Here is a 27936-nt window from a genome sequence, read left to right on the forward strand (position 1 = left end):
TCGACATATGGCACGTGTCACTAAGCATTATCACACATGGATATAATATCCAAACGGAACATTAGATGGAAATGAAACTCCGGTAGGCCCGCACGCGCGTGGGTGGATGGCGGTTGGCGGTCTTCCATGGATGCGTGCAGCTAAACTTCACGGTCTTCTACAGCCCGATCGGTAACACGATCCACTGTTCTTGCACGCTGTGCTGCTCCTTGGCCACCCATAAATGGTTGGTCTCCGCTCGTCATCTACCATTCAATGACCGCTATTTAGCTGACACCAAAGGCTTTACTTTCTCCAACCCCACCGGACCACTCCCCGGAGATTCCCCCGATCCGTGGGGGTAGCAGTAGCAGCAGAGCAGCAAAACCATGGCGACATCATGGGAGACGAGTGTGACGGAGTCCATCAACGCCGTCTACCTCCTGTTCTCGGCATACCTCGTCTTCGTGATGCAGCTCGGCTTCGCCATGCTTTGCGCCGGCTCCGTCCGCGCCAAGAACGCCCTCAACGTCATGCTCACCAACGTGGTGGACGCCGTGGTGGGCACCGTGTCCTACTACCTCTTCGGTTTCGCCTTCGCTTTCGGCGGCTCCAACCCCTTCATCGGGACCTCCTTCTTCGCGCTCCACCACGTCCCCAACGACTCCTATGACTACGCCTACTTCCTCTACCAGTGGGCCTTCGCGATCGCTGTGGCGGGCATCACCAGCGGCTCCATCGCGGAGCGCACTCAGTTCAGCGCCTACCTCGTGTACTCCTCCCTGCTCACGGGGTTCGTGTACCCGGTCGTGGCGCACTGGGTGTGGTCGTCGGAGGGGTGGCTCAGCCCGAGCGCCGGCGGCGTGGGGCTGCTTTTCGGGTCTGGGGCCATCGACTTCGCGGGGAGCGGGGTGGTCCACCTGGTGGGGGGGATCGCGGGCCTGTGGGGGGCGGTGATCGAAGGGCCACGGGTCGGCCGCTTCGACGCGTTCGGGAAGCCCGTCCCCATGCGCGGCCACAACGCGACACTGGTGGTCCTCGGCACGTTCCTGCTCTGGTTCGGCTGGTTCGGGTTCAATCCCGGGTCCTACGCCCGGATCCTGGTGCCCTACCCGGACGCGCCTGACCAGGGGAACTGGACCGGGGTGGGGCGCACGGCGGTGACCACCGCACTCGCCGGCTCCACCGCGGGCCTCGTGACGCTCTTCGGCCGCCGGCTGTTGGCGGGACACTGGGACGCGTTGGACGTGTGCAACGGGCTCTTGGGCGGGTTCGTGGCCATCACCTCCGGCTGCGCCGTGGTCGAGCCCTGGGCCGCCATAGTCTGCGGGTTCTTCGCCGCCTGGGTGCTGATAGGGCTCAACACGCTCGCGTTGAAGCTACGGTTCGACGACCCACTAGAGGCAGCGCCGCTGCACGGCGGGTGCGGGGCGTGGGGGCTCATCTTCACGGGGCTGTTCGCCAAGGAGGAGCTGGTGGTGCAGGCGTATGAGTCGGGCGAGGTGGGGGTTAGCCGGCCCTTCGGGTTGCTGCTGGGGGGCGGATGGGGGCTGCTCTTGGCGCAGGTGGTGGCGGTGGTGGTGATCGTAGGGTGGGTGAGCCTGACCATGGCGCCGCTGTTCTACGTGCTGCACAAACTACACCTGCTGAGGATATCGGTGGACGAGGAGCTGGCGGGGCTGGACATCTCCAGCCATGGCGGCTACGCTTATGTGACGCACCCGGAAGAACATCACCCACGATTCTACGCGGACTACACGAGCATCGCGGATGGGACCCGTTGACCCGCGAGTTGGAGCGGATGATGGATAGAGATCCGTAGGTGCGAGTTCGCTGGATAGGAGTCGATTCGTTGGTTGATTGGGCCTCGTGTCGGCTTTGATAGCGTTGGTGATGACGAATGTGCGGTCATGTATCGTCGTTCTTTCGTCTGTCAAGCGTGAAGCGTTTGATGAAAAGAAAACTGAATGAACACGACCTAACCGTCGTCGATTAGATTGAATCCGAGTCGAACATTAGCTCGAGCTTTTAACCGGAGGAAAAGGATCTTGAGAACCGAGAGCGCAGGAGGTGGAGCTTCCAACATGGATGGGGGAACCTTGCCCTCTCTTTGTATGTTACAGGTGACAGAAGAGGAGGAGACGAGCAAAAACAGGAATCGATGGATTTGTGAGTCAGTGGAGCTGCGGTGGCGGGCCAGAGGCAGCGGGAGGATGAGGATGCGGTTTGTGGCACTGGTAGCACTTGGCGAAGAGACCGAAGGTGTCGACCTGCTTGACGAAGTTGATCACGCTGGCCCAGCCGCCGAGACCGAAGCCCACCACCGTCACCCACCCCACCACGAAGGCGTTCACCACGTACAGCGCCGTCCAGCTGGGTAGAAAGAATGCCAGCTTCTCCACAGCGTTCTGCAAGGACGACAAAAATGAAGGCTTTGGCAGTCATAGTGCCAGCTAACCAGTAGATAGGGATGCAACGCCTAGTGATTGAGCCCCAACCAAGATGGCAGACAAAACAAGGATGATACCTGCCGTGCCGATGGGGTGCGATAGGTGAGCATGTGTGCCATGGCGGGGATGATATAGACGGTGAAGCTGACGAGGAGAGCCCCCACCGCGGAGTTTATGGGCCCAAAGAATGGGAATATAATGGCCAGGAACCAGATGGGGATGACGACCGGAAGCCGGGCGAGGGAGCGCATACAGATGCTCTCGGTGTCGTGCATTCCGATCACCTTCTCCCACACGAAGTAGAGCGGGGTGCAGGCGAAGCCGAAGGTGATGAACTGGTGGATCAACATGAGAATCACCGCCGCGTCCCTCCACCCTGACTTGGGCAGCAGCGAGAACGCATTGGAGTGGGTCAGAAGCTGGTCGCCAAAGGCCCAGTACACGGCGGCCGCCGACGGTAGCGTCAGAGTGAACACGTACAATGTAGCTAGAAAGTAGATGTACTTGAACTTCCGTGGTTTCCACATGGCATGCATGATCTCCCTGCACACAACGTTAACATACACGATGAGCAAGCAGGTCGATCCACGAGAGGCCATTCAGGTGTCGTTTCCTATGCATCAAACTCACTATGAGACACTATGAGACTCGGACCGGAGTTGATGTATCTTCCTAGCAAATCCCCGGAGGGTGATGAAGTCCCAGCACGAGGCATCTCTCAAGTAGTTTGATCCCTTCCTTGTTCATGCTAGCATCAACCTGATATCACAGAAATGGTGCCTCGAGGTCAAGCCCCATCTGCCTACCATGGTGTTTAGAAAATGTTTCACTTGCTAGGTGAGAAGATTAGTCCAACAATTGGTGTTTGACCACACTCTTTCTTGGTCGGAAACTTGAACCAGTGGTGCAGTCCAACAAGCGGTGCACTCAACCTGTATAAATCCTATAGCCTCAATAATAATAATAACAACACATTCTTATTTTCTAAGTTGGACACGGATGGAATCGACCAAACCCGAATCCAATCCATTAATTATTCTCACGGAAAAGAAAAAAGGTTGTCTAAGATAAAAAAAAAAAGAAGAACATATCATGATTAAGCGCCAGTTTACGTGCACCCCACCCGGGAAAAGAGAGACACCCACCTAACGCACGACCCACACGCCCTTCCTTCTGCCCGCTTCCCCCCCTTTTCGGTCTCATCTGTCGCCACTCTGTCTTCTCTCTCGTTCCACACCGTCGGTCTCGCTGATCGCTCCTTTAATATACGGGCCACAATTGGGCCGACTGACCCAAACAATTTATTATTGTTATTTATTTATTTATTTATTCAGATTAGGATTAATAAAAAGAAAAAAAAATTATAGGGAGGCTTTCACTTACATCATTCTTTGCAACACACAAGGAATTCGATGCAGTCTACGTAGTCTACCCAAGAAATAGGATATACTTAGGACCACGGAGCGGGTGGGATTGACTGACTTCTTCCTAACCTTATCCGCACGGACCTATTCCGATCCCCACCCCCATCTCAGATGTCTACCGAAGTAGACGGGAGAAAAAGCTGCTGTCTTTTTCTGCTTCTTTCCTTCGGCCGTGGCGTCCTTCGATCGCTTTGTTTGTTTTGGCGTCCGTTGCATATGCTCGTGGCCTTTCCGGTTAAGCGACTAGTAATATTCCCGGCGCACCCGACCCGCGTTGGTTGGCAGAACGCGGGCCGGCCATGTGACACGGCCGACACGCGTCTCATAACACCGCCCGGCATCTCACATGGCCGCGCCGCGTGCGGCGGTAAGCTGGCTTCCCGCAGCGGCACGCGCACTCCCCCCTTCTTCCGTGGCTTGCGCTCCTCGGTGTCTTCGCTCTCCGCTCCCCGCTCCCCGCTCCGGCCCCACCGGTCACCAAGTCTCCGCGTGCGTGTATTCCGCCCCCACCTTGGCCCGGGCCGGTCCGCCGTGACGTGCGGCTGACACGGTAAACTCGGGGATCGAGTCTACGAGTGCTGAGACCGCCAGCAATGTCGCAAACAGATGGTCAGTGTTCTTAACCTTGAAAAGAAATCGATGAAAAGAGACGGTCAATATCTAAACCACATATCTTATCTCTAGATAGGAAGCTTCTTCGCAGAAAAATCCTCAGGACAACGGCCCCTCAGCTATTCGACCTAATGCCGCTGCGACGATTCCGTGCCATCGTCATTACGGCCAGTGATTGTTCCCCTAACGGCTGTTGTACCGCATTGAAACGTCAATCCGGTTAGCTCCACGAGCACTGCCGTGCGTGCTGTGTAAGAAATAAAGGAAACATTAATGGAGGATGAGTTGGCGAAAGAAGAATTTTCTTCTCTGGTGGAAGTCGAACCTATTTCTTTCGAGAGCAAACAGGATTTATGGCCCTTACTTTTTATCTTGAAGAGCCTGTCGGTCAATCCACATCCCGAGTTCAGTAGAAAATTCCTCTTTATTTATTTTTTGCTTATTGCAAGAAAATAAATAGCAGGAAGGTCAAAGCACGGACATGGATTTGAACCCCTAGAAGAGCTGCCGGTCAACGATGTACAAGAAATATTCTGACTCGGCTCGGCACCACGACCCAGGAAGACGCCGAAGACGTGTAATGTTTGGGTTTCGAACCAACACGCAGGTCTTCGTCTCCTTTTGCGTAACGTGGTGTGTCGGGGCCACCCACGACGCCAGCTCCAATCACAGGCCTGGTTTGGATGCTGGCTAAATCGAAAGCATGGTCGGAAGAGCAGTGTTGTTCGGATAAGCTCTCGCGCCCGCCCATGGCGTTCTCTTTGGGTCTTTGACATGTCGCCTCCTCGAGTTTTCTTTTTTGCCTTCACCGACCCGCCTTGGAATTCCTCACCCGCTTCCGGGCCTCTTCCTTGTTCCCACCGCGATCCCTTATCTATCATGTGCGTGTATATATGTCTCTCACGTTCGCTTCTTCTTTCAGGGAAAGGATAGGAAGCCTTCTTCCATCTCTCTAGCCCAGGTTTTGATTGATTCATCGAGTTGTTCCCCTCCCCCCCTCTCTCTCTCTCTCTCTCTCTGAAACATCTTCCTGTAGCTTATCTCGATAGCTAAGAATCGGATGGCGGCGTCCGAAATATCGCCCGCGCCTTCCGATGCCAAGTCGAAAGTATGGTCGACTGCTGCTGCTCTACGGGGCCACGATGCCTCCGCCATCGCGGCTTATGAGGACTACCTCCGCCTTCCCGAGCTCGCCAAGCTCTGGAGCTCCAATGACTTCCCTCGGTGGACCAACGAGTCCATCCTCAAGCCGGCCTTGCAGGGCCTGGAGATCACCTTCCGGTTCGTCTCCCTCGCCCTCTCCGACCCCCGGCCATACGCGAACCACCGGGAGTGGAAGCGGCGGCTCGAGTCACTCGCCGCGCGTCAGGTCGAGATCATCGCCACCCTCTGCGAGGAGGAAGCTCGCGCCGGCGGTGGTGCGCCCATCGCGGATCTCAGCTCGTGCCAGGGGCTCCTGTCCCGGGGCAAGAGCTCGCAGGAGGTGTGGAAGGTCCCCGGCACCAGCAGCGTGGTGAGCCGTACCAGCGAGGCGAGCCTGCTGCCTCGGCTGGCCACGTGGGAGAAGTCGGAAGACGTGGCTTCCAAGATCCTGTTCCAGATCGAGAGCCAGATGCATCGGTGCCAGTTCACGCTGGGGTTGGGCGAGCCCAACCTCACAGGGAAGCCTACGCTGGAGTACGACCTCGTCGTCCGCCCATCGGACCTCCACGCCCTGAAGAGGAGCCCCGGCTCGTCGAAGGACCTCCACAACCACGAAGACCAGGCGCTCTGCACGATTCAGCAGATCCTCGAGTCGTGGCTCTTCGCCGCCCGGGAGCTCTTGGCTCGAGTCGATCAGAGGATGGATGACAAGGACTGGGCGCAGGCGGCGAACGATTGCTGGTTGCTCGAGCGCGTGTGGAAGCTGCTGTCGGACGTGGAGGACCTCCACCTGCTGATGGACCCAGACGACTTCCTCCGGCTCAAGAGCCAGCTGGCCATCAAAGCCACCTCCGGCTCGGAGGCGTTCTGCTTCCGCTCTGCGGCTCTGCTGCAGGTGGCGAACTCTTGCAAGGACCTGAAGCGGAGGGTGCCGTGGATCCTGGGAGTGGAGGCGGACCCCAACGGGGGGCCCCGGGTGCAAGACGCCGCGATGAGGCTGTTCCACAGCCGGCGGCGGGGCGAGGGCGACAACCCCGGGAAGATCGATCTGCTGCAGGCGCTGCAGGCGGTGGAGGTGGCGTTGAAGACCTTCTTCTTCGCCTACCGGCACTTGGTGGCGACGGTCATGGGGAGCCTGGAAGCCAGCGGCAACAGAGCCGTGTATACGCCGTCGGAGGCGCTGGATCCGCTGTCGCAGGTTTTCCTGGAGCCGCCGTATTACCCGAGCTTGGATGCGGCCAAGACGTTCTTAGGAGATTTCTGGCAGAACGAGCTCGGCAGCGGCGCATCCAAGACGAAGTGGCATTGACAAAGCGCTCGCAGACGGCTAACCATCATTGAAGTTTTGGCTGAACAATTATTGCATTGGAAGATACAGCAACAACTAGTCGATATATGTTCTCAGATATTTCTATATATTTTTTCGTATAGCCAGCCAGCCATAGGTAGATCGTCTGTTGTATGTTCTATAATCGCTCTCAATTATCCTTATCCTTCTTTGTAAAAAAAAAAAAATGATGATAGATTTTTTTTTTATCGTAAAAAAAATAAATTAATGCTAGTGAATTGATTTAATATTTATTATCCACGGATAATACCCTCATGGGGTACAGAGAGTCTCGAGGCCTTCTTTCGTGTGGGTTTTGTTGGCGACGACGAGTCCTCTTCCTTCGTCTGGTTGATCTTTTCCTGTGCCGTCGAATGAATCAGTTTCGGGTGCCGACGACCGAATTGTAGCTTTTCGCCGCTACAGTGACGCATGGGATAAAGGAGCGGTTCCGATTGATTCGGGCGAACAACTGTGACCACCTCGAAGCTGTATTGACTTATATAGTGCAGTTTCCAAGAACGGCCTCACAATTTGCCTATATAATAAATAAGAAATAGATTACAAATTTCGAAATATCTGCTCGTCATAATTCGAGAATATATAAATGTAATGCATTCGGTTGAGGCGATCGTCCGCTTGAAAAGTTATGGCACGCCTGGCCAATAATAACGAGCGTGCCACCAATCCTGGAAAACCACACAAGTATATTCATACGTACGTGTACACTAGGATTGCGATGATTACAGCTTCGTAGTGGGAGCGAACTACTATTGCGATGAAAACAACTACGAGTTCGATGGATACTGTTCATCGCCTTATAATAAGCGAATTCCTTGGTGTTTTGTTCCCTTTCGGTGTCTTCTCTGCGCCGTCCGCTTTATTATCTCTTGGGGGAAATGAAACCATCAAAAACTTAGGGTTGCGGTCGCTCCCAGGATGCTTTCTCCGCCTCCGCCTCCGCCTCTGCCTCGGACGCTGCTGCCTGTGGGCTGTGGGCGTTGAAAAGTTCTTTCGCCCGCCCTGGTTCTCTCCGTCTTTCTCTTTCGAGGTAAGGAGAAATCGAGCTGGGATTCATGGTTCGCTTCTTTTTCTCTCTTCCTAATTAATACTTTCCTTCTCTGGTGGCTTACTTCTTTTGTCCCTCTTGTTCTTGTTGTAGTTCTGGGCTTCAGTTGCAGAGATCGAGGGATTCGATGGGGATCTGGTGCTGTAGGCCGATCCCATTTTGGCAGCCCATCTGGCTGTAGAAAAGGCCCCCCTTCTTTTGTGTTTTGCGTGGTTTTGGTTGTGAGATTGGGGAGAGAGAGAGAGAGAGAGAGACGATGGAACAGCGGAGGTTTGACAGGGCGGTGAGCTTTGGGATATCGGATGCGGCGTTGGAGCGGGTGATGGCGTACGTCGACGACCCCCGCGACCGGGAGGCCATCTCGCTGGTGTGCAAGAAGTGGTACCGCATCGACGCCCTCTCGCGGAAGCACGTCACCGTCGCCATCTGCTACTCCACCACCCCCGACCGGCTCCTCCGCAGGTTCCTCAACCTCGAGTCCCTCAAGCTCAAGGGCAAGCCCCGCGCTGCCATGTTCAACCTGATCCCCGAGGACTGGGGCGGCTATGCCGGCCCTTGGATCCGCGGCCTCGTCCACGCCCTCGACTGCCTCAAGGCCCTTCACTTCCGCCGCATGATCGTCTCGGACGAGGACATTGACGCCCTCGTTCGGGCCCGGGGCAACGTGCTCAAGTCGCTCAAGCTAGACAAGTGTTCTGGATTCTCCACGGACGGCCTCTTGCTCATCGCCCGTTCTTGCAAGTAAGTACGCATTACACTCGAATGAAGTATCCATGCTTGCTCTTATTGTAGATCGGGGAACTGAAATGTGGTTGGTTTCACTAGAAATAATTTCTGAACGACGTCCATGTAGTTTATGTTGCTCTCAAGTGTGATTAGATAAGTTAGTGTTCATCAAAGACTGCTGGGCCACGTAAGTAATGATAATTAGCATATATTAATGTCAATTTTGCTGCTTGCTCATTTGCCAAGGCCAATCATTCAAGTAACGTCTTTAAATTGTGTACTATGTGTCAAATCTTCAGATTCTTAAGAGTCGAATAAGTATGTCTGTTCATATGTGGTATCATTGATTGAATGGCCTTTTCTTGTTGATATCCACATAGCTATACACATCGTAGTTCAGATTTTGGTTTAAAATGGCACTCTTGATCAGGTTTGTGTGTGCGCATGTGTTCCGCTTCTGGATATTCTACATGCCAAATAAAGTTCATCTATCATCAAGTTCATGATAGATTGGACATGTTATCGAAGCTGATTCGTTCACTTTTAGTGCTAAGCGTTCCTACTTGTGCACTTCTATGTTGCAGTGGAGTGTCTTATGTCGTAATTATTTCATGACCTGCTCTTTGCATAAGAGAAAAGGGATCCATGGTCTGTTGTAGGTGGCCGACTATACTTTCAACTATACATGCTAGAAGGATATATATCTATTAATAATCAGTCATTACTCTTTTAGGCAAAGTGCACAAGTGCCCTTGGTGTTGGATACAGTTGTCAAACTTCATGGATGATCGAAAGAAATATTTAAAACAATGCAAATGTTTGAAATTTGATTGTAGTTTCAGACCTTGACTCTTGATTGAATCATTGGTGGAGGCATGACTATATTCAAAATGATAGGATTCACACAACCAAAATTAGAAAATTGAAGCACCATGGGGACTAATTAAGGGTCTAGTGGAAGGTAAAAGAAGGAGAGGAAACAGAAAGGAGGTATTTGTGATAAATGATTATGAACAGAAAAGATTTCACTGTCAGTTTGCTTGTATAAAGATCGAGCATCTAGGATCATTTATATATGTTATTTTCTGTGCATTGAGTGTGACTTGGATATGTAAGACAATTACATTCTCATAGCGCATAGAGGTTTGGTAATCAATGATCTAAACTATTGAAGTGATCTATACACTTTATCATACCCTCGTGAAGAAAACTAGGGAACTTCAAATGGGAAATCATGAGTTTATCAAGGCCATTTGCTCATATGTTAACTTATCTCAAAATGAACAGTGTAGTTTAACTTTGTCATGTTTGTTTTTTGCCAATTGGTAGGACAGATGGCATGAAATTATGTGGTATTTTCATATTTGGAAACTGAGGTGCCTGGATTCATCCATTCATAAACCTGTGTTTGTTTGTGCCTGTGCATGAATGTTGATGTACGATTGGTTCATTTTGGGAGTTCTACTGAATTGAAGAGACATGACATGAGGACCAACGAACTTTCCTGGAAACGGAAACAAAAAGAACTTTCTTCATGTACTGGAAACCTCTGCATCTTACAAGTTTTTAGCTACTGATCATATTGAAGTAACAATGGAAGAGATGTAAAATTGTCGCTGTTGTTTGTTTATTACAACCAATCTTTGAACTATTAACAATTGGATGAGAGACACTAAACAAGATTTACGTTCTTCCGTGACTGACCTTGGGCATTTTGCCTTGGTCAGCATGTATGTTATTGAACATCACATTTCCTTTTAATGCCCATGGATTCTTTTCCTGCCATGATGCAACTGATTTTCAAATATAATCTGCAGAAACATTACGGCATTATTCTTGGAAGAAAGCTTAATTGTCGAGAATGATGATAGATGGGTTCACGAGCTTGCTGTCAACAATTCTGTGTTGGAGGCTTTGAATTTCTACATGACAGAGCTTAGAGTTACACCACAGGACCTCGAGCTACTTGCTAGGAACTGCAAGTCTTTGGTTTCCCTGAAGATCAGTGAATGTGACATCTCAGATCTAGTTGGTTTCTTCCGTGCAGCAACGTCACTGGAAGAGTTTGGTGGGGGCTCATTTAATGATCAAGTTGGAGAGGTCAACAAGTACGACGTGATTAGGTTTCCTCCCAGGCTTTGCTGTGTTGGGCTCATTTTTATGGGTACGAATGAGATGAACTTATTATTTCCATTTGCTGCTGCACTGAAGAAGCTCGACTTGCAATACACGTTTCTCAGCACCGAGGATCATTGTCAGCTGATCGAACGATGTCCAAATCTAGAGGTTCTCGAGGTAGCATACACATCAACTTTTTTTACATTTTATTTGTTATGCATTTAATCTGACGATGTTTGAATCGGCTCTTGGTTCTTTAAGGTAAGGGATGTGATTGGAGATAGAGGATTAGAGGTTGTTGCTCAGACGTGCAAGAGACTCCGAAGGCTAAGAATAGAGAGGGGGGACGATGAACACGGCCTGGAAGATGAACAGGGTCGAGTCACACAACTTGGGCTATCGGCTCTAGCTCGGGGATGCCCTGAACTAGAGTACCTGGCAGTATATGCCTCTGATATAACGAACGCAGCTTTGGAATCTCTTGGAACTTATAGCAAAAATCTTTGTGATTTCCGGCTTGTCTTGCTCGATAGAGAAGAAAGGATCACGGAACTACCCCTCGACAACGGTGTTCGAGCTCTCTTGAGAGGTTGCACCAAGATTAGGAGGTTTGCCTTCTATCTGAGGCCAGGAGGTCTATCCGACGTTGGTCTCGGTTACATTGGCGAGAATAGTAGCAATATCAGATGGATGCTGTTGGGTAATGTTGGGGACTCCGATGCTGGATTATTGATGTTTTCAAGAGGTTGCCCTCTTCTGCAGAAGCTGGAGCTTAGGAGCTGTTGTTTCAGCGAGCGTGCCTTGGCTTTGGCCGCTACGCAGCTGCCTTCTTTGAGGTACTTGTGGGTGCAGGGGTATAGGGCATCCCCGGGTGGTGGCGACCTTTTGGCAATGGCCCGTCCATTCTGGAACATAGAATTTATTCCTCCAATACAGGTTACATGTGACACCCGCGGCGTAGAGGCCCAGGCTCAGATACTTGCTTACTACTCCCTCGTCGGCAGAAGAACAGATTGCCCGGAGTCTGTGATCCCTCTATATCCAGCATCAAGTGTACATATGTAGGACTCTATAATCCTTTTTTGTTTTTCCTCATTTTTGCTCTTTCTTGAGCTCCGAGCGATCAACATGCCTACGATTAGCTTGTGTCAATCTAACGATCCAAGCAGCCTGTACTGTGATCGGATGTTTAAGTTGGTTTGGTGAAACGATTTTATTAGCCCTCTGCATTTTGAAAGGTCACAGAGCTGAAAATTAAACAGTGGACCTGTTGGGTTTGATAGCCTACCGATCATTTTAACTCGATTATTACTGGTTTTATATGTTGCAAGTTTCTCAAATCATAATCTGTCTCATCGGTCTCACTTGTGTTTAGGATGAGATGTACATTCTGCCCAGGGAAAATTTAGTCACTGAAACCGTGAGTTAAAAGAGGTGCCCACACAGCTGCCTTCTATGCAGTTCACACTCGAGTCAGTCCTGAAGAACTTTTCCAAAGTGGGTTCTTAGAACTGATGTATCTGTGAGATGGATATGTTATCACGCATGAGACACCCTCCAAGTTAAAAAGGCTGTATGTATCCCAGTCAATCTCCGTTCGACACGAAGGCTATTAAACCAGCACCCGAGTGATGAATGAGCCTCCGAATAATAAAGAGTCTTTGATCTCTTCCGTTGTTACGTGTCATGGTGAGTGGACATCCACGAGGCATATATATCGTGCCACCCCCCCACATCTAAAAAGACTGTTGGGGTGTGACGGAGAAGACCGTGCAGATGTGGGACGACACATTTAACAGTAGAAAAAAGGTCATGAAGCACTACTTACTAACGCACATCAAACAAAAGCTGAAAGGCCAAAGGCCAGACCAAAAATAGTGGAACCCCCAGTGAGTGTGTGTCGTCCGCATCTTCCCCAATCCCAAGTGGATCGTTACGTCATTTACCCTCCGCCATCGCCAAGTGACTCGTTCGCACGACACACTTGCCGATAGTTGCGGCCACAGCATCAGTACCTGTTTCTGCCATATCACCCAGTGGCTGCTGTAGCGAGCGCATGAACCAGCACGAGTATTGGCGGAGAGCGAAGCCCCGATGGATGGACAACACACTGCGAATCCACTCGCAAAAGAACGAGTGACACGATGGCCTCCGCGAGTGCTGATCCTTTCTACGTGTTTACATGGCGGTAGCAACTGTTGCTCTTTCTGTCCTACCTCAGGGTTATATAGATTCTTCAGGTCAACTTCCCCACCACGAAGATATGGAGCGAATCCCAAAGAAAAAAAAGTTTCTCGGATCACATAATGCTTATTCTACTGGAACGATGTTCGAACAAAAGGCAATGAGCAATCCCCATTTCTTTCTTCGGTATCTCTCACACAAGGTTTGTGCGGAACAATCATGAGTGCTCGTTATCCTGTCGCTATTCTCTGATGAATGCTAATGTTCAGATTCTTCGAGTAATGCATCCAGAATTTGACCCATGACTCTCCACGAGGCTAGAATAGTCGTCGAAATAGTATTGTGCAAACAGGATCTGGAGATCAACAGAGTCCTGAAGCATCCAGACATGTTTTGATGGATCTATGATCTACATGTTTCGGTGCATGCTGGAAACAGTAAGTCGTGCAAACCAGATGAATGACTCTCTAGAATTGTCTCGAGATTTACACGCATCTATTACATCGGAATAAGATTGATGGAGAGACAAGTTTGGCTGTGTCCGAAACACCCAAGTATTCAATTGCCATATTGGTCTGTTCCACCAAAGAATCCACGACGGGGCTATATCTTGGAATCCCTTGTAAAAGCTCAAGGGCGGAACCTCAAGAAAGAAGAGAATGATGGGAGCATGAGATGCCGAGCTAAGTGGAATGCAGACTCACCCACCCCCCAACCCTAGTTAAGTGGCCAAGCTGAGAGACAAACCCAACCCTAGTTAAGTGGCCAAGCTGAGAGACAAACAGGCAACATGGCACTCTCTGCAACTTCATGATAAATCACTACTAGATCGATATCATTTTGTAAGATCACACACCAACCGCGGTGCGAGAAAAAGCCGTGTGACTCAGCCACACTATATTTAGAGATATAGTTGAATCTTCAACACCTGATTTGGATGAACAATATGTAAAGGTACATAAGCACATCGCACCATCTCTTCTTGCGCCAGCACACAGTAATAATCTGGCGATAAGGTGAACAGTAGGCAAATTGAACAAACAAAAGCAGTCTGAAACCTTATACAAGTTCAGATAGCCCTCAAACAAGCTATCGTCTGCTTCGATCGAGTGACTAAGCAACATCAAACTACGAGAGAAACAAGCATGGCCAAAGAGTCATGGCCGATACAACCATTGTTTTCGTACGAACAGCTTATCAAGAGCTTCAGTGTAGAGACACTACAGAACATCCGACGGCTGATAAACCAGATGGTAAGGTGGTGTTTCAGAACTTCGATTCATACCTGTTTATTGACGACCTTTGTGCCGTTCTGGTTGTCCGATTTCTTTTGAGCAGCACTAGAGAAAGAAGACATTGACACGCTTCGGGCCGTGTAGATCGTGTAAAACCAAAGCGCAGAACAGAACAAGAACCCTTAATTTCAGATCATGATCAACAACAGACCGAGGCTACTGCATTGCTGCTAGTACAAATTTTTATTTTTATAGTGTACAATGGCATACTAGATATCGTAGAAGAAAAAGCACCATATCTTCCATCCTCGACCAAGCCCCCATTCACCTCCTCCGGTTCTTCTTTGCAATAAATATCCAAATACTGACTAATAGAATCTCATCCGTGAGGAAGATGATGACTTGATTGCATCCGAAACAGCAAATTATGGTCGTTAACCAATGGATCACGAAGAGTGCCACTCTGAGGTGCATGAGCTTCTAGCTTCAACCCATAAGCAGCCACTCCGTATCGTGCTTGCATAATTTGACTCACTTGCGCTGATGAACTAAAAGTACCAGTCGCTTCATCAGGTGGATTTGTATCGTGGATCGATGAGTACGGGCTTGACCATATCGGTGCAGGAGCTGAGCACGGCTGAGAGGTAAGAGAAGATGGCTGAGACGGTGAAGGAGGCCTGTTATCCGGCAAATTGGCAGTGGTAATGTCATGTATGCTGGACCTCCTCTTATCTTTGCCACCTGAATTGAGTCTGATGAAGTACTTTTGCGCATGGCTAGCCACTTGAGTCGGGGTCCGAGTGATCACAAAATTTCGAGATATATTTCTCCAGTCTCCTTTACCATACTTCCTAAGACCGAGCAGAAATCGCCTGCACAAACAACACAACAGCTTCCCATCGTCACCCGATACCGTCTAAAATCCCAACATAAAGTTCCCTTGCAAATAGCACTCCCAAGTTTTCTAGGCCTAACAGGATCATCTAATTATGCGTCAAACTGTGAGGTCAGGTCGCATGAACATTAATTCGAGCATGTAAGAACTCAATAGCACTTGTGATCTAACACTCAAAGCAGGAAAAATTCTTATCACAAGAAGAGATTTGGTGACACTTACTTGTGCTAAAAGTATTAATTCGAACGAGCATGTAGGAACTCAATAGCACATCTGATCTAACATTCAAAGCAGGACAAATTCTAGTGTCAAGAAGAGATTAGGTGACACTTGCTTGTGCTACAGTATTAATTCGAGCAAGCATGTAGGAACTCAAAGCACATCTGATCTAACGTCCAAAGAAGGACAAATTCTTGTGACAAGGAAGAGATTAGGTGACACTCGTGCTACAGTATCAGTTCAAGCATGTAGGAACTCAAAGCACGTCCGATCTAACATTCAAAGCAGGACAAATTCTCATGACAAGAAGAGATTAGGTGACACTTACTTGTGCTCCTCTTCCGTCCAGGGGACTCCTTTCTTCCTCTCTTGGTCCGATGCTCGTGCTCCTGATCTCCTACCACCGACGCAGTATGATTGCTTTAGCACTTCGAAGCTCTCCCAGTCCAGCGAAAAAGAAGACGAGTCGTAGCCGGGACATGGGATCCGCCCGGCTTCTATCTGCTTCACATCATTCAGCAAATTCCGGTAATGGCTTTCCACATCCCTCGGCGTCTTGCCAGGGAGAGACGCCGCCACCCTTTCCCACCGGTCGGGGGTCTCTTTGTCGAACTTCGCCAAGGCATACTCGAACCGCTTGTTCTCCTCGGCGGTCCAAGTGCCAGTTCCGCTCCAGCCCCTACTCCTCCTCTCGCCAAGGAACAAACTTGAGCCGGGGTAGCACGGCGTCGTCGGAGGAAGGACTTCCATCGATGATCTTGTCATCGTCCGGAGCTCTCGCGGGCGTTGCCCCTCTTCCTCTGAACTCAAGGCTGGAACTTTAGCTGGATCCTGCAGATGAAAAGATTAACCGGTGCCAAATCCAAGGAGAGGAATGCTAGATTCCCCCACGAGGAATGAGGACCAAACACCAAGAAACCCAGAACTCAAGTAACGATGAAAAAAAACACGATCTCGACGACTCGAGTGCGGAAAAAGATTAGACCGCGAACGAATCAAGAGTACTTGCAGAGAATTCAACAAAATCTGCGGCCTTTCTCGTTGAAATCAATCCAAAACGATCGCGAAGGGAAATCTCTCCAACGACCTCTAGATCTTCTACGAGCCCATTAAGTAATAAATCGGAGCGAGAGGAGGCCAACACAAACACTTGAAAAGGAACAGAACCAGAAAAGCCGCAAGGTAGTCCGGCGGAGAAACCCGTCAAATCCCGAACTAGAAATCAAACGCGACCAGAAATCGAGCATGGAAGGCACGGTAGCCCAAAGCAGAAGCGGAAGCAGCAGCAAATGCGGAGGCAAAGATGAGACCTTTCTGCTCCTTGCCTCTTGTCGGAGGCCTCTGGATGGATCGAGGAAGAAGGGAGGCGTCCGGTGGGGGGTAGAAGGGGGAAGAGTGGGCAAGGAAGGGGTATTTATGCTCATTGGTTCCTTCTTCCACCTTCTCTAGTTTAATCCCTTCCTTTGTGCCACTGTTTGGAGATCTGAAAGCAAGTTAGGAAAAGCGGAAAAAGGTGGACTGCAATTGGCGTCTTGGCGGAAGCAGCAAAATTATATTTTTGATATCTGTGATTGATTAATAACAATCACTCGATCTTAATCCGTATTATTGCCATCCATCTACCTATAAATCCTCTTCCAAAGACAACTCAAATTCGTCAATAATGCTAAAATATTACTCTTAAAAGGGAATCTAATCACTCATGGAGTCAACATGATATTTATATACACACACCAACACTTTGATCCCAGATTAGTGCCTCACCAGCAACATTATCAAATCAAGTCCAACACCTGTCATGTCAGTATTTTACTTGCGATGAGGAAAGATTCAGAGCATTATAAAGTATAAAAATGATCATTGCATACGATTATAATATATGACTATTATAGTCAACTGATGCAGTTTGACCTCCGGAAGAGTCATAATGATATAAGGCTATGATATGTATGCACTGGCCTTCCTAATTTTACGTAAAAATTATGTGTTGTGTTTTTGCCATCCAACATAAATTTTTGGGTCTGCCCAACTTTGAAGTTCGTGCACCTATCTACAGCGGTCATGTGAAGCCCGGTCGCCATGTGATTGGTTCCCCAACTCGGGTGAGGAGGAAGAGGAAGGAGAGGAAGAGGAAGAGGAAGAGGAAGAAGAAGGAGGCGGCGGCTTGGGAATTCAATGCACTCGTAACTTGAACAAAAAGGTTTAATCTTGACGCTGCAAATTCACGTGAAGCTCTGCGCGACACACTTGAATGCAGGCAACAGCCAGCCCTGTTTCCGACTTGAATCCAGAAACAATAAAAGATCCAAGCACTCCAATCAAAATCCGATGATAAAAAGGTAAAAACCCATCCTCATCTTTTACCTATCCCGTCGATGATGATTTTGTTGGTCACTGTTCCTATTTTGTTGGTCACTGTTCCTTGCTGCCGTTCTCTGCATCCGTTGCCGCTCCGACAGCTGTTGTATGAAGGTAGACGCAGGAAATGCGATGCAGACGTACAGAAACAGAGCAGGTCTGGTCCCTGCAAAAGGACCAAAGTACACGACATGCTCTGTTTTGCTACGTCACGGCCGTCGTCTCTACCGAGGGAGGGACGGAGGTGGTCACGGTGTGTCGAGCAATATTGTACCCATTCCTCCACCGAGATGGGAGCGAGTATGGTGCCGGCAGATGAACGGTGTACAGCAGGAGCAGAAGATTGCTTTCTAAAGAGGTTTATTGTGAACGAGGAGACACAACCGATGCACCCATCTAGCTTGCCTCACTCCGAAGCTATTTCTCCTCCTAAGCAAAGATTGTTCTTTGGTAGGTAAAAGCATTAAACTATGTGCGTGATCTGGATTGATCGTTGTATACGGACAGTGTGTGCCTAAATCTTGCACCTAAAAGAAGAAGAAGAAGAAGAAGAAGAAGAAGAAGAAGACCCGTGGACTCGATGGCTGGAGGAAAAGGTGGTGGCGTGTGGGGCCGTCGTCGGGGCAGCAACAAGCCCACGTCACTTGTCCACTCTCGAAGGCAGACGAGGCCGACGCAAGCTGTGGTTTGTCTTTTGGTGCGTACCAAATGGCCTTTCCTATCAGCAACCATTCGGTACTGTTTCGTCACGAGCACAACGATCCAGAGGAAGCCGAAGGCTGAGTTAGCGGACACAACGAAAGCCATCTTCGGCCAAACGCCTACCGCACGTTGAAGGATGATTTCTCTTGTAACAACCGTGGCCGTCTGTTGAGATCCTCGAACTATGTTGTCGCAATTCATCGAGCAGCTTGCGTGCCTGGATGGATGGTCTCTCTGTTTCGAGTGTACACTGGTGATTTGGCTTCGTTCGCCTGTACTTTGAACCCGTCTCCTGCACGCAAACTTTGGCATGTCCGGCGGTGATGTGATTTGGCCCAACCCGTTCTAATCTCGTCACACCTGACTCTTTTTGGTCCCCATTCGGACTCATCCCAAGAGTCGGGTTATATATATATATATATATATATATATATATATATATATAGTGTTACTAATTGATGTCACCGCCTTCTAAAATCAGTTTGGTCAATATCTTGATGGCGGCGTCTCCTCTCCGTCACGGAGTTTATATCGCGTCCCCTATCTCAGTCCACCGGTCCTCTACCACTCGGTATCGTGCGCTTCCACTCCATAATAGCTTCGATGATTCTTGGCCTCTCCACCGGCCGACTTTTGTCGTGTCCTCCTTTCGTCTCATCCGCTCGCGACGGCACCATCCGCAGAGGGGCCACGCCCGGGTTGCCGTCTCCTTCCGCCCAATCCTCCGATGGCCTCCGATCTCGACGCTCGTGGGGGATCCCGCCTCGCCGAGTTGCCCCTGCGGTTCGAAGGCTCACCGCTCCTCCCGCTAGGGTTTCGACCAAGAACGGCGCCTCCGGCGAGTTCTCGGAAGAGAGCGGGCCGCGGAACGCCAGCTTCTTGGAATTCCTCACCTCCGAGAGGGTTAAGGTGGTCGCCATGCTGGGCTTGGCCTTGGCCCTCTGCAATGCCGATCGCGTGGTCATGTCCGTGGCCGTCGTCCCGCTCTCCAGAGCCCACGGCTGGACCCAGTCCTTCTCTGGCATCGTTCAGGTACTCGTATCCCATCTTGTCTTGCAAAGTCGACCTAGGGTTGGGGATTCAAGATCCTCTACACCAGTCGGGGATGTCAACACGACGTGACCTATAGCGCCTACAGATATTTACTCGCTTGACATGTGCGATTCTTTGGGAAACTTGTGTGTTACGCAGAAACCCTGTCGATGCGCATGTTCTTGTTAGTTAGCTTTCTTGGCCTTTCAAGTGAAACGTTTCATGAGACAACGAGCATTTGGCCATTTTCTTGCGCTTTTGCTATACTTTAGTCCGTGAATTTGTGCCTGTGAGAAAGAATCGCGAGTTAGGAAAATCTTGCAGCCTGTAATGTATTAATGACTATTTATAATGATGAACCGATGTTCTTGTGATTATGTAATCTGGAACTTTTGCACCTTAAATTCTTGGTATTTAATTAAGCCAATTTTAATTCGTCCAAGATTCAAACCTACCACCGTTTTCTTCCTTCATTTTTTACTTTAGTTTTTCTCCTAAACCTATAAAACTTGTGGACTTTATGTAACATTTCAAGGTTTCCCTGTAAATAGACTATGGGTGCTGGTTAATTGTTTATTTAGTGTCGTCATCTTTTCCTCTAAATCTGTGTCAGCTTCCCAATGTAGTCATCTTTCCTGTGGGGATACCTCATGTCACCTATCGTTGGAGGAGCTTTAGTGGATTATTACGGTGGCAAGCTAGTCATGGCATGGGGTGTGGCCTTGTGGTCATTGGCTACTTTTCTCACACCTTGGGCTGCAGAGACTTCTTTATGGACTCTACTTGCTATGAGAGTTCTGCTGGGTGTCGCTGAAGGAGTGGCGCTACCAAGCATGAACAACATGGTGTCAAGGTACTTATCTTCTTGTCTGAAAATGTGTCTCTGTCATAATCTTCATGACCAAAAATTTGGATGTGTTACGCTGTGAGTTGCCTCCTTGGTTTTCCAAAGTGTTTGTGCTGGACTTCTTATTCTGCAAGTCCTGCTTGAATATCCATATTGTTTAATCTGAGCTTTGAACTTTTAGGTGGTTCCCTCGATCAGAGCGGTCTAGGGCTGTGGGCATTGCTATGGCTGGTTTTCAACTTGGCAGCGCAGCTGGATTGTTGATTTCCCCTATCATTATGTCACGAACTGGTGTTTTTGGACCTTTTATAATATTTGGACTATTTGGATTTCTTTGGGTGCTGGTATGGGCATCCGCAACATCAAGTACACCCGAGAGACATCCCCAGATATCCAAGTCTGAGCTAGACTATATCGGACAGAGAGAGAAACAACCAGTATCCAAAATTAAGAAACCTGAAAAGATAATGATTCCACCTTTCAAGAAATTGTTATCTAAGTTGCCTACATGGGCCTTGATTTTTGCAAATTCCATGCACAGCTGGGTAAGTTTTACATGCCACTCATATATTGTTAGTTGACATTATTTTGAGGATGATTTTACTTGATGGGGTGCTCTTCCCTTGTCTAAACAGAGAAATATATGTGATTGTTGCTACAGGGCTACTTTGTCATCCTTTCGTGGATGCCAATCTACTTCAATACAGTAAGTATTCTTAGCTCCACTTTGTTTTTCTTGTCTGTGTTTGGTTGATGACCCAATTCGGAATAGGTATATCGTGTTGATCTACGGCAAGCTGCATGGTTCAGTGCACTTCCATGGGTGATGATGGCTGTTTTAGGGTATTTTGCTGGTGCTTGGTCAGACATGCTAATTCAAAATGGGTTTAGTGTTACCTTCACCAGAAAAATCATGCAGGTACCTTTCGTCAGATCTACCCAAATTTTTAATAGCAAGAGAACTAATGAAAAATCATGTCATTCTTTCTAGTGTACATGATGTATTCTAAGTTGTGGATAAGTACATTTTTGCTTGAATGACTGGAGATTTTGTGTTTCCATCAACTCGGAAAATTAAGGAATGTAGGGCCTTGGCAGGTACCTTTCATCAGATCTACCCAAAATTTTAATAGGAAGAGAACTCATGAAAAATGACTGCTTCTGAAATTACTTTAGTTAGAATGCCATGTCATTCTTCCTAATGTACATGATGTATTCTAAGTTTTGGATAAGTACATTTTTGCTTGAATGACTGGAGATTTTGTGTTTCCATCAACTCGGAAAATTAAGGAATGTAGGGTCTTGGCAGGTACTTTTCATCAGATCTACCCAAAATTTTAATAGCAAGAGAACTCATGAAAAATGACTGCTTCTGAAATTACTTTAGTTAGAATGCCATGTCATTCTTCCTAATGTACATGATGTATTCTAAGTTTTGGATAAGTACATTTTTGCTTGAATGACTGGAGATTTTGTGTTTCCATCGATTCTGAAAATTAAGGAACGTAGGGTCTTGGGAGGGTCAGCATGAGTAGCTTTACCGATGTAAGAAGTTTCGTCTATGACTCAGACCCTAGTCACTCGTATTGTAAGAAACACTTTTAATGGATCGAGGCTCGCTCTCTAAAGAAGTTAATTATATCCAAGTACATTTCTGTATGGCCTTTCTCTGCATTCGGTGGCTATGGCAAATCTTTTCCTATTCTTTTGTACTGTATCTTTTGAAGTCATTGCTAACTTAATTTCAAATCTAATGAGGTATGGTCTTTTAACACGATAGCTAGTGTTTTCATATTGTGTATCCTATCATCGGAAATATCTTTTAGGTGAACCTCAAGCCTACTTTAGGATTGGTGTTAGGTGTCAAATGTTTAAAGACGAATTGATGTGATGTGGTACTGGGTTCCTTGAAGAATCTTGTTGAATATGAAAAGAATGAACTTATCTCTCTTAACTACTCTTGGCTGGTTCTTGTAGCAGTATACTTGGTTTTGTTTCTAGATTATAGTTTGGTGAGAATATAATTGTTTGGTATTTACATTTTTTTTAAAAAAAATTGTTTATGTGTTGTTCTTCAACAACTCATGATACCTAATATACCCTGCAAACGTTACATGCAAATGCTTGGGCCAGATTTACCACCTACGCGATAGAGTTGCCCATCATGCTTAGGCTGCACTCCTGGTATCACATACACACATCACATATATTAATCATGTAGAACTATAAATATGGGAGATGGATGACATCTATCGAGCATATTTCTGTTTTTATTATGTAGATGATTGTATATTTGCTTTAGCCAAGAAAATATAGGTTTGAAAATGCGATATCGGTTGAATTTCCATGAAATGACTTAGGTCAGATTGGACCATAAAGAATGGAAAAGTGGATAATAAAAGATAAATTTACAATAATTAAATAAACCTAAAATATCAATAAAAATAAATAAAAAATAAGAAAATTCAGGAAAATGAGAAAATTGAACATTTTTGTCATGATATTTTTTTTTTTGCACATTGTCATATGATAGGAAGAATACATACCTTTTTTTTTTTTTAAGGATTTTGCATGAAGTTCTTATATAGATAGATAGGGCAATTTCTCGAAAAAAAATCCCTATTTTTTTATTTTTCCTGGAAGAAGTCTCGCGTTTTTGGATTTCCCATTTGGTGTCCCCTTAAACCCCTTATACTTGCAATGCCTTTAACTTGACTCTCCAACTCCTGCCCACACCCTTAAAAGACAGTTTTGACAATGTTTTCACATATACAGTGTTTTTGTTGAGGTGGAGAAAAAAGCATAAAGTTTTTCAATAACACTGTTTTTTAATAGAAGCTTTTTTTTGGGAAAAGCCCAAAAAGGGGGGGCCTTTTTCTCGAGAAATCTGTCTTTTTACAATTATATGTGATGAATAGAACCTTTTGATTTCTTTTCTTAAAAATATAATGAGATATACTTATTAAAAAAATAAAACTACACGCATTAATAGTTTCTTGGTTATGTGTACAAGGGATAAAATCTCATGAAGGATTTTCCTAGTGTACATCGCTTAGCTCTTGTGCCCTGTATCATTAAGCAGCTTCTTCTTCATTAGCTTGCAGAGAACTTTTAACAGAAAGGAAAAAAAAAGAAACATTTTGCTTAGTAGAGTTTACTTTTAATTTTGGTGGGGTTCCACTCTGTACAACACCATGAAAAATTGAAATTCTGCATGTGCAAGCTTTTTGGTTGTTTAGCTTTCATTGATGTACAGTACTTTTTTATTAGGCACTTGTAGCAATTTAAAATGCTGAGATATAACTCTTGAAATCATATCTATATGCAGTCGATTGGTTTTTTGGGTCCTGGTATTTCCCTTCTCGGTCTGAATGTAGCAAAAAGTCCTTCTGTGGCTTCGTCTTGGCTTACGGCAGCTGTTGGGTTGAGTTCTTTTAGCCATGCTGGCTTTTTGGTAAACCTCCAGGTTGGTCAAGCGCATGGGGACTGGACTATTTATTGGTTTCCGAAATATCATGATGCGTTTGAAGTAATCCTAACAACTGCAAATTTTTTTTAATATTATTTCAGGAGGTCGCCCCACGATTTGCCGGTGTACTTCATGGTAAGTGTATTTCTTCTTCTCTCATGATATGATTTTGAGTGTGATGGTCTTTGCTAATGCGGCTGGCGGTATCAGGAATGTCGAACACTGCTGGAACAATGGCGGCAATAATGGGAACCGTTGGAGCTGGCTTCTTTGTTGAGAGAATGGGTTCTTTCCAGGGTTTCCTAATTCTGACGTCATTGCTATATTTCATTAGTACACTTTTCTGGGATCTTTTTGCTACTGGAGAGCGCATTGATATTATTATGGATGGTGGTGGTGCTGATGATGAAGAAGAATCTTCTTCCCCAAACTAATTTTGCTCCCTTTTTTTAGTATTATTATATTTCTAGCTAGTGTATCTGATCTCTGTTTTTTTTTTTTTTTTAATTTGATGCGTTGGTAGTAAGTGTGTTTTCCGTCTGTAGGGACGTCATGTTACAGCTGATGGGATACATCTAACGGAGAATTAAATAGCCCTGCCCCCACTCTCTTCACCTTCACCCTTTCATCCGTCGTGCTCCCTTTTGCCTCCCATCTCTTCCCCCACTCTCTCTCTCTCCCCTTCTGCCATTCAGAGATTGCTATTTACATTCATTTACAAAATAATAATAATAATAATCATCATCATCACATTCAACTTCTTCTTCGTATAAGAAGCATGTGTAGAATCCAAAATTGAAATATACTCATCGTGCTCGTCATCATATTGATAAAGCAAATTCAATTTCAGGCTCTGCACAAGACATTTTCAATTATGTCAGTTGGATAAAAAGTGCTACTACAAGATCAATTGTTTATATTAACATGGATAAAACTAACAAATGACAACGCCATTTACAAATGTGCAATGAAAAACTATTGAAAACAATTTAACATTTGATCTATTTATCTGATGGCGGCATGGCCGCTTTGCATCTACTACTGCGTCAGGACTCGAAAACATTCACGTGATGAAAACAGGGATCTACAAAAAAAGGCTTTAAGAACAAATTACACCAGCTTTTATCGATGAAAAGTAGCCATTTGAAGCTAAAACTATTACCAAAATATCATTAGCAAAATGTCGGGAGAGGATGGACAAAATATCATTAGCAAAATATCAGGAAGTCATCAAGTATGACGTTATCCTTCATGTTATTTCTAATTTATTATATTATAGTTTTCCAGTCAAATCAACTCAGCAACACCAACTAAGAAGATCAAACAAACGCAAAAACTGCTTGCTACACGATACAAGAAGAATGTTGGAGAAGGGTGCTATTCAAAAGTAGTCAGGGATAATTTCATCATTAACTGTGAGATGATATTAACATAGTCAAAATTACAAGGAATCCATGAAAGTATATTCAAAACTTCACTAGAGATTTCTTGAAATCACAAGTGAGAAAAAGGGACACAATACAAAAAAATTCCTCTTCGACAGAAACTGGTTACCAACTGTTTGACACAGTCATAACCTTCCATAAATGAAACTAACTTGTGCGGGAATGGGAATGAAATTTGACTCGTTAGGAGAGCTTACCACATCAACAGGAGAGCCCAATACAAACTGAAAAAGCCCCCCAGCACCAAACCTGATAAAAGATGAGTAAAAACAAGAATGTCCAAAAGTGAATGTATATAATTGAACGGTTCTGAAGAAAATAGCAGAGCGACATTAAACAACCCATTATGATGAGACTTTCACTAGTCAACTCGGCATAATTCATTCATTGTAGCATTACGTGCAAAATAACTTGGACCACTCACTCAGGAAAGCCCCAAGTCTCTCCTAGATTGTAAAATTTCAAACGTTCAGTGAGAAACAAATATTTATAATATTAATCACTATTTGTTAAATACAACCTGTCTAACAATTGTCCAATAAGCAATATTTATCACAAGATCAATTGGATTTGACACACTAGTACTTGCCAAGGCAACTAATTTTATTATAATGATCAAGTTAGGATTTCCAGTGGTCAAGAAGTGAACTGGAACGATATGATCTACTGACACCATCTACACAGCATCAGTCAAACCCACAAGTTCAAACATCCATGGATAGCCAACCAGTTGTTTAGCCCAGCAAAAAATTTTCTTGGTCAAAGGAACATCTCCCATGAAAATTTCACCAACATACAAGGATTTAACCTGAAAATAAGGGATAAATATATATCTTTGGACGATCTCAGAATAAAATAATACAACATCTTTAAACTGTCATACCTATCTATCTATACCTCCAAAGTTACCCAACAATTGGGGGTGGCTGTGGGTGAAGGCCTTGGTGTCCGATGGAACAATGCAAAGCTACAATGAATCACAAAGGAAAAGAAGAGACACAACATTGTTAGTTTGGCAAGTCCCACATCAGGAAAATCAAGTTTGATACCTCCTGTTTAAACTATAAATAAGGATTTGGACTTTGAAATCAGATGCACCATAAAAAACCCTAATTGTTTGTTTTAGATTTTTTTTGTTTAATAATTTCGTATTTTATGGTCTAGGAACATCTTTAAAGCATTTATAATAGTACCTCTTTTATAGTAGTGATTTGTTCCTCCTTTGACCGAACGACGTAAATATGATGTTCTTGTCTCCTATTTATTTTTCTGCTTTATTGAGTTGAAATTTGTTTCCCTCTGTCTTTCTTTCTTTTGGTTGACCAAAAATTACTATCAGAAAACGTTGTTGCGTCCTGTATCAGAAAACGTTGTTGCGTCCTGTAACCATGTCTACATAACTGCCATTCTATCTTGTATAAGCTCACAGTAAGTGACCTAAGAACCATACGTGCAGTATTCAGGAGAACAAGCCTGGAAGATCTTAGATCATTCTAAGATCTGTAGCGCAAGAAGAGAGAGATTCTCCGATCTCGATGTTATCGTTTCTTTCAACAAGGAAAGAATCTTAATCGCATCCATCCATTTGACGAGAAGAGCAAACGGAATACAAGCATCGAACAGAAGAAACAAATAGCAATATTAGTAAGTAATGGAAGAAGGGAAAGAGAATCATTCGCCCTCGAAAATCATCACTTCATTCAAGAAATAAGAAACCGTTTTACACATCACATCTACGTGCTTCATTCGGAGAGCTAGATCACTATAAGCATCAAACAGTAGCAAATAACCAGATCGGGAACCAACGGAACAAGTCACGAAAAACAAAAAAAAGGGGGGGAAAAGAAAACAAAATTATTACTCTCAAGAAGGAAACGATTTTGAAGATCGCATCGATCGAAGGCAAATAACAACATTAGTAAGCAATGGAATAGGTAACCATGAAGAAAGAACAAGAAACTCTCGCATCCCAATATTGGCAACCAAGAAACTCCCGAAACTAATACTTCTTTCAAGAAGGATTGAATCCTGAAGATGGTATCTATCGATTTGATCGGGAGAGCACAAAAGGACTTCAAGCATTATCCGATCAAAGAAAGCTATTAGTAAGCGGTGGAACAAGTGACGAGAAGGGATGAAAACCAAGAAACCCTCGTATCTCTAAATTATGGTTTCTTTAAATAAGGAAACAATCCGGAGATCGCATCGCATCGCATCAAATGATCGATCGGTAGAACTAGAGGACTAAAGGCAAGAAGCAAACGCAAATAACAAAAGGTAAGGCGGGTGATCGACAGTTACCTCCGCGAAGCAGCCGGCAATGGCGATGGTCGCTAACCTCCCGACGAAGGCGATCTCGATCTTGAAGCCGTGTTCGGCCATGGCTCGCCGCCACCCGCGGGAGCGAGGGAGAGACGGAGGCTCGGAGAGGGGAGATGGAGGAGGGTCGCCGGAGGAACAAGAAATTGGGGAAGGAGCATTTCTTGGGGGAGGGGGGCTAATAAATAGGGAAGCTAAGATTTGGCGCCAGAACGCCTCGATCCAAAACGAAAACAGATGAGTCGAGCGGCACGGCCACCCGCATCGTGATTGGATATATATGGGACCCTCTTTACATCCACTCACAACGCTGGTGATCTCATGGGTACCGTTGACGCATATTGGAAGTATTCTTGATGTCGTATTAAACACTATATATATAC

The 27936-nt window shown here is 46.3% G+C and overlaps 6 protein-coding genes and 1 long non-coding RNA gene across 9 annotated transcripts; 4 read left to right on the forward strand and 3 right to left on the reverse strand.

The window, feature by feature from the left end:
• The first annotated feature begins 96 nt into the window (after positions 1-96).
• On the forward strand, positions 97-1981 carry LOC135613164 (ammonium transporter 1 member 3-like). Its single transcript, XM_065110228.1, has one exon. The coding sequence runs from the start codon at positions 369-371 to the stop codon at positions 1761-1763; it is 1395 nt and encodes a 464-aa protein (XP_064966300.1). The 5' UTR covers positions 97-368; the 3' UTR covers positions 1764-1981.
• Positions 1982-2061: 80 nt separating this feature from the next.
• Positions 2062-3139, reverse strand: LOC135613166 (auxin transporter-like protein 1). The gene is made up of 2 exons (XM_065110230.1): positions 2507-3139; positions 2062-2387 (listed from the first exon to the last, which is right to left on the reverse strand). Exons 1-2 carry the CDS (start codon positions 3026-3028, stop codon positions 2154-2156), a joined length of 756 nt encoding a protein of 251 aa, XP_064966302.1. The 5' UTR covers positions 3029-3139; the 3' UTR covers positions 2062-2153.
• Positions 3140-5237: 2098 nt separating this feature from the next.
• Positions 5238-7169, forward strand: LOC103986118 (nematode resistance protein-like HSPRO2). The gene has a single exon (XM_009404012.3). It carries the CDS (start codon positions 5526-5528, stop codon positions 6915-6917), a length of 1392 nt encoding a protein of 463 aa, XP_009402287.2. The 5' UTR covers positions 5238-5525; the 3' UTR covers positions 6918-7169.
• A 609-nt stretch (positions 7170-7778) lies between these two features.
• Positions 7779-12067, forward strand: LOC135585530 (coronatine-insensitive protein homolog 1b-like). Its single transcript, XM_065110225.1, has 4 exons — positions 7779-7986; positions 8098-8745; positions 10548-11025; positions 11110-12067. The coding sequence occupies exons 2-4, from the start codon at positions 8261-8263 to the stop codon at positions 11911-11913; spliced, it is 1767 nt and encodes a 588-aa protein (XP_064966297.1). The 5' UTR covers positions 7779-7986; positions 8098-8260; the 3' UTR covers positions 11914-12067.
• A 2365-nt stretch (positions 12068-14432) lies between these two features.
• Positions 14433-18227, reverse strand: LOC135581104 (transcription factor DIVARICATA-like). Of its 2 annotated transcripts, XM_065110232.1 has the most exons (4): positions 17746-18227; positions 16692-16852; positions 15710-16212; positions 14433-15139 (listed from the first exon to the last, which is right to left on the reverse strand). In XM_065110232.1, the coding sequence occupies exons 2-4, from the start codon at positions 16803-16805 to the stop codon at positions 14647-14649; spliced, it is 1110 nt and encodes a 369-aa protein (XP_064966304.1). In that variant the 5' UTR covers positions 16806-16852; positions 17746-18227; the 3' UTR covers positions 14433-14646. The 2 variants fall into 2 exon arrangements, with proteins under 2 accessions (XP_064966304.1, XP_064966303.1); XM_065110231.1 differs by lacking the exon at positions 17746-18227 and having other exon boundaries at positions 16692-17061.
• A 694-nt stretch (positions 18228-18921) lies between these two features.
• Positions 18922-24262, forward strand: LOC103986114 (probable anion transporter 3, chloroplastic). Of its 2 annotated transcripts, none has more exons than XM_009404008.3 (8): positions 18922-19473; positions 20100-20326; positions 20502-20865; positions 20982-21026; positions 21093-21239; positions 23649-23786; positions 23891-23924; positions 24000-24262. In XM_009404008.3, exons 1-8 carry the CDS (start codon positions 19045-19047, stop codon positions 24221-24223), a joined length of 1608 nt encoding a protein of 535 aa, XP_009402283.2. In that variant the 5' UTR covers positions 18922-19044; the 3' UTR covers positions 24224-24262. The 2 variants fall into 2 exon arrangements, with proteins under 2 accessions (XP_009402283.2, XP_018681693.2); XM_018826148.2 differs by having other exon boundaries at positions 19334-19473; positions 20087-20326.
• A 146-nt stretch (positions 24263-24408) lies between these two features.
• On the reverse strand, positions 24409-27680 carry LOC135613168 (uncharacterized). The gene is made up of 3 exons (XR_010487231.1): positions 27536-27680; positions 25432-25483; positions 24409-24642 (listed from the first exon to the last, which is right to left on the reverse strand). It is a non-coding gene; the product is annotated as an uncharacterized LOC135613168 (long non-coding RNA).
• Positions 27681-27936: the final 256 nt, after the last annotated feature.

Source organism: Musa acuminata, chromosome BXJ2-5, assembly GCF_036884655.1.
Source record: "Musa acuminata AAA Group cultivar baxijiao chromosome BXJ2-5, Cavendish_Baxijiao_AAA, whole genome shotgun sequence".
In the NCBI taxonomy this organism is placed as follows: Eukaryota; Viridiplantae; Streptophyta; class Magnoliopsida; order Zingiberales; family Musaceae; genus Musa; species Musa acuminata.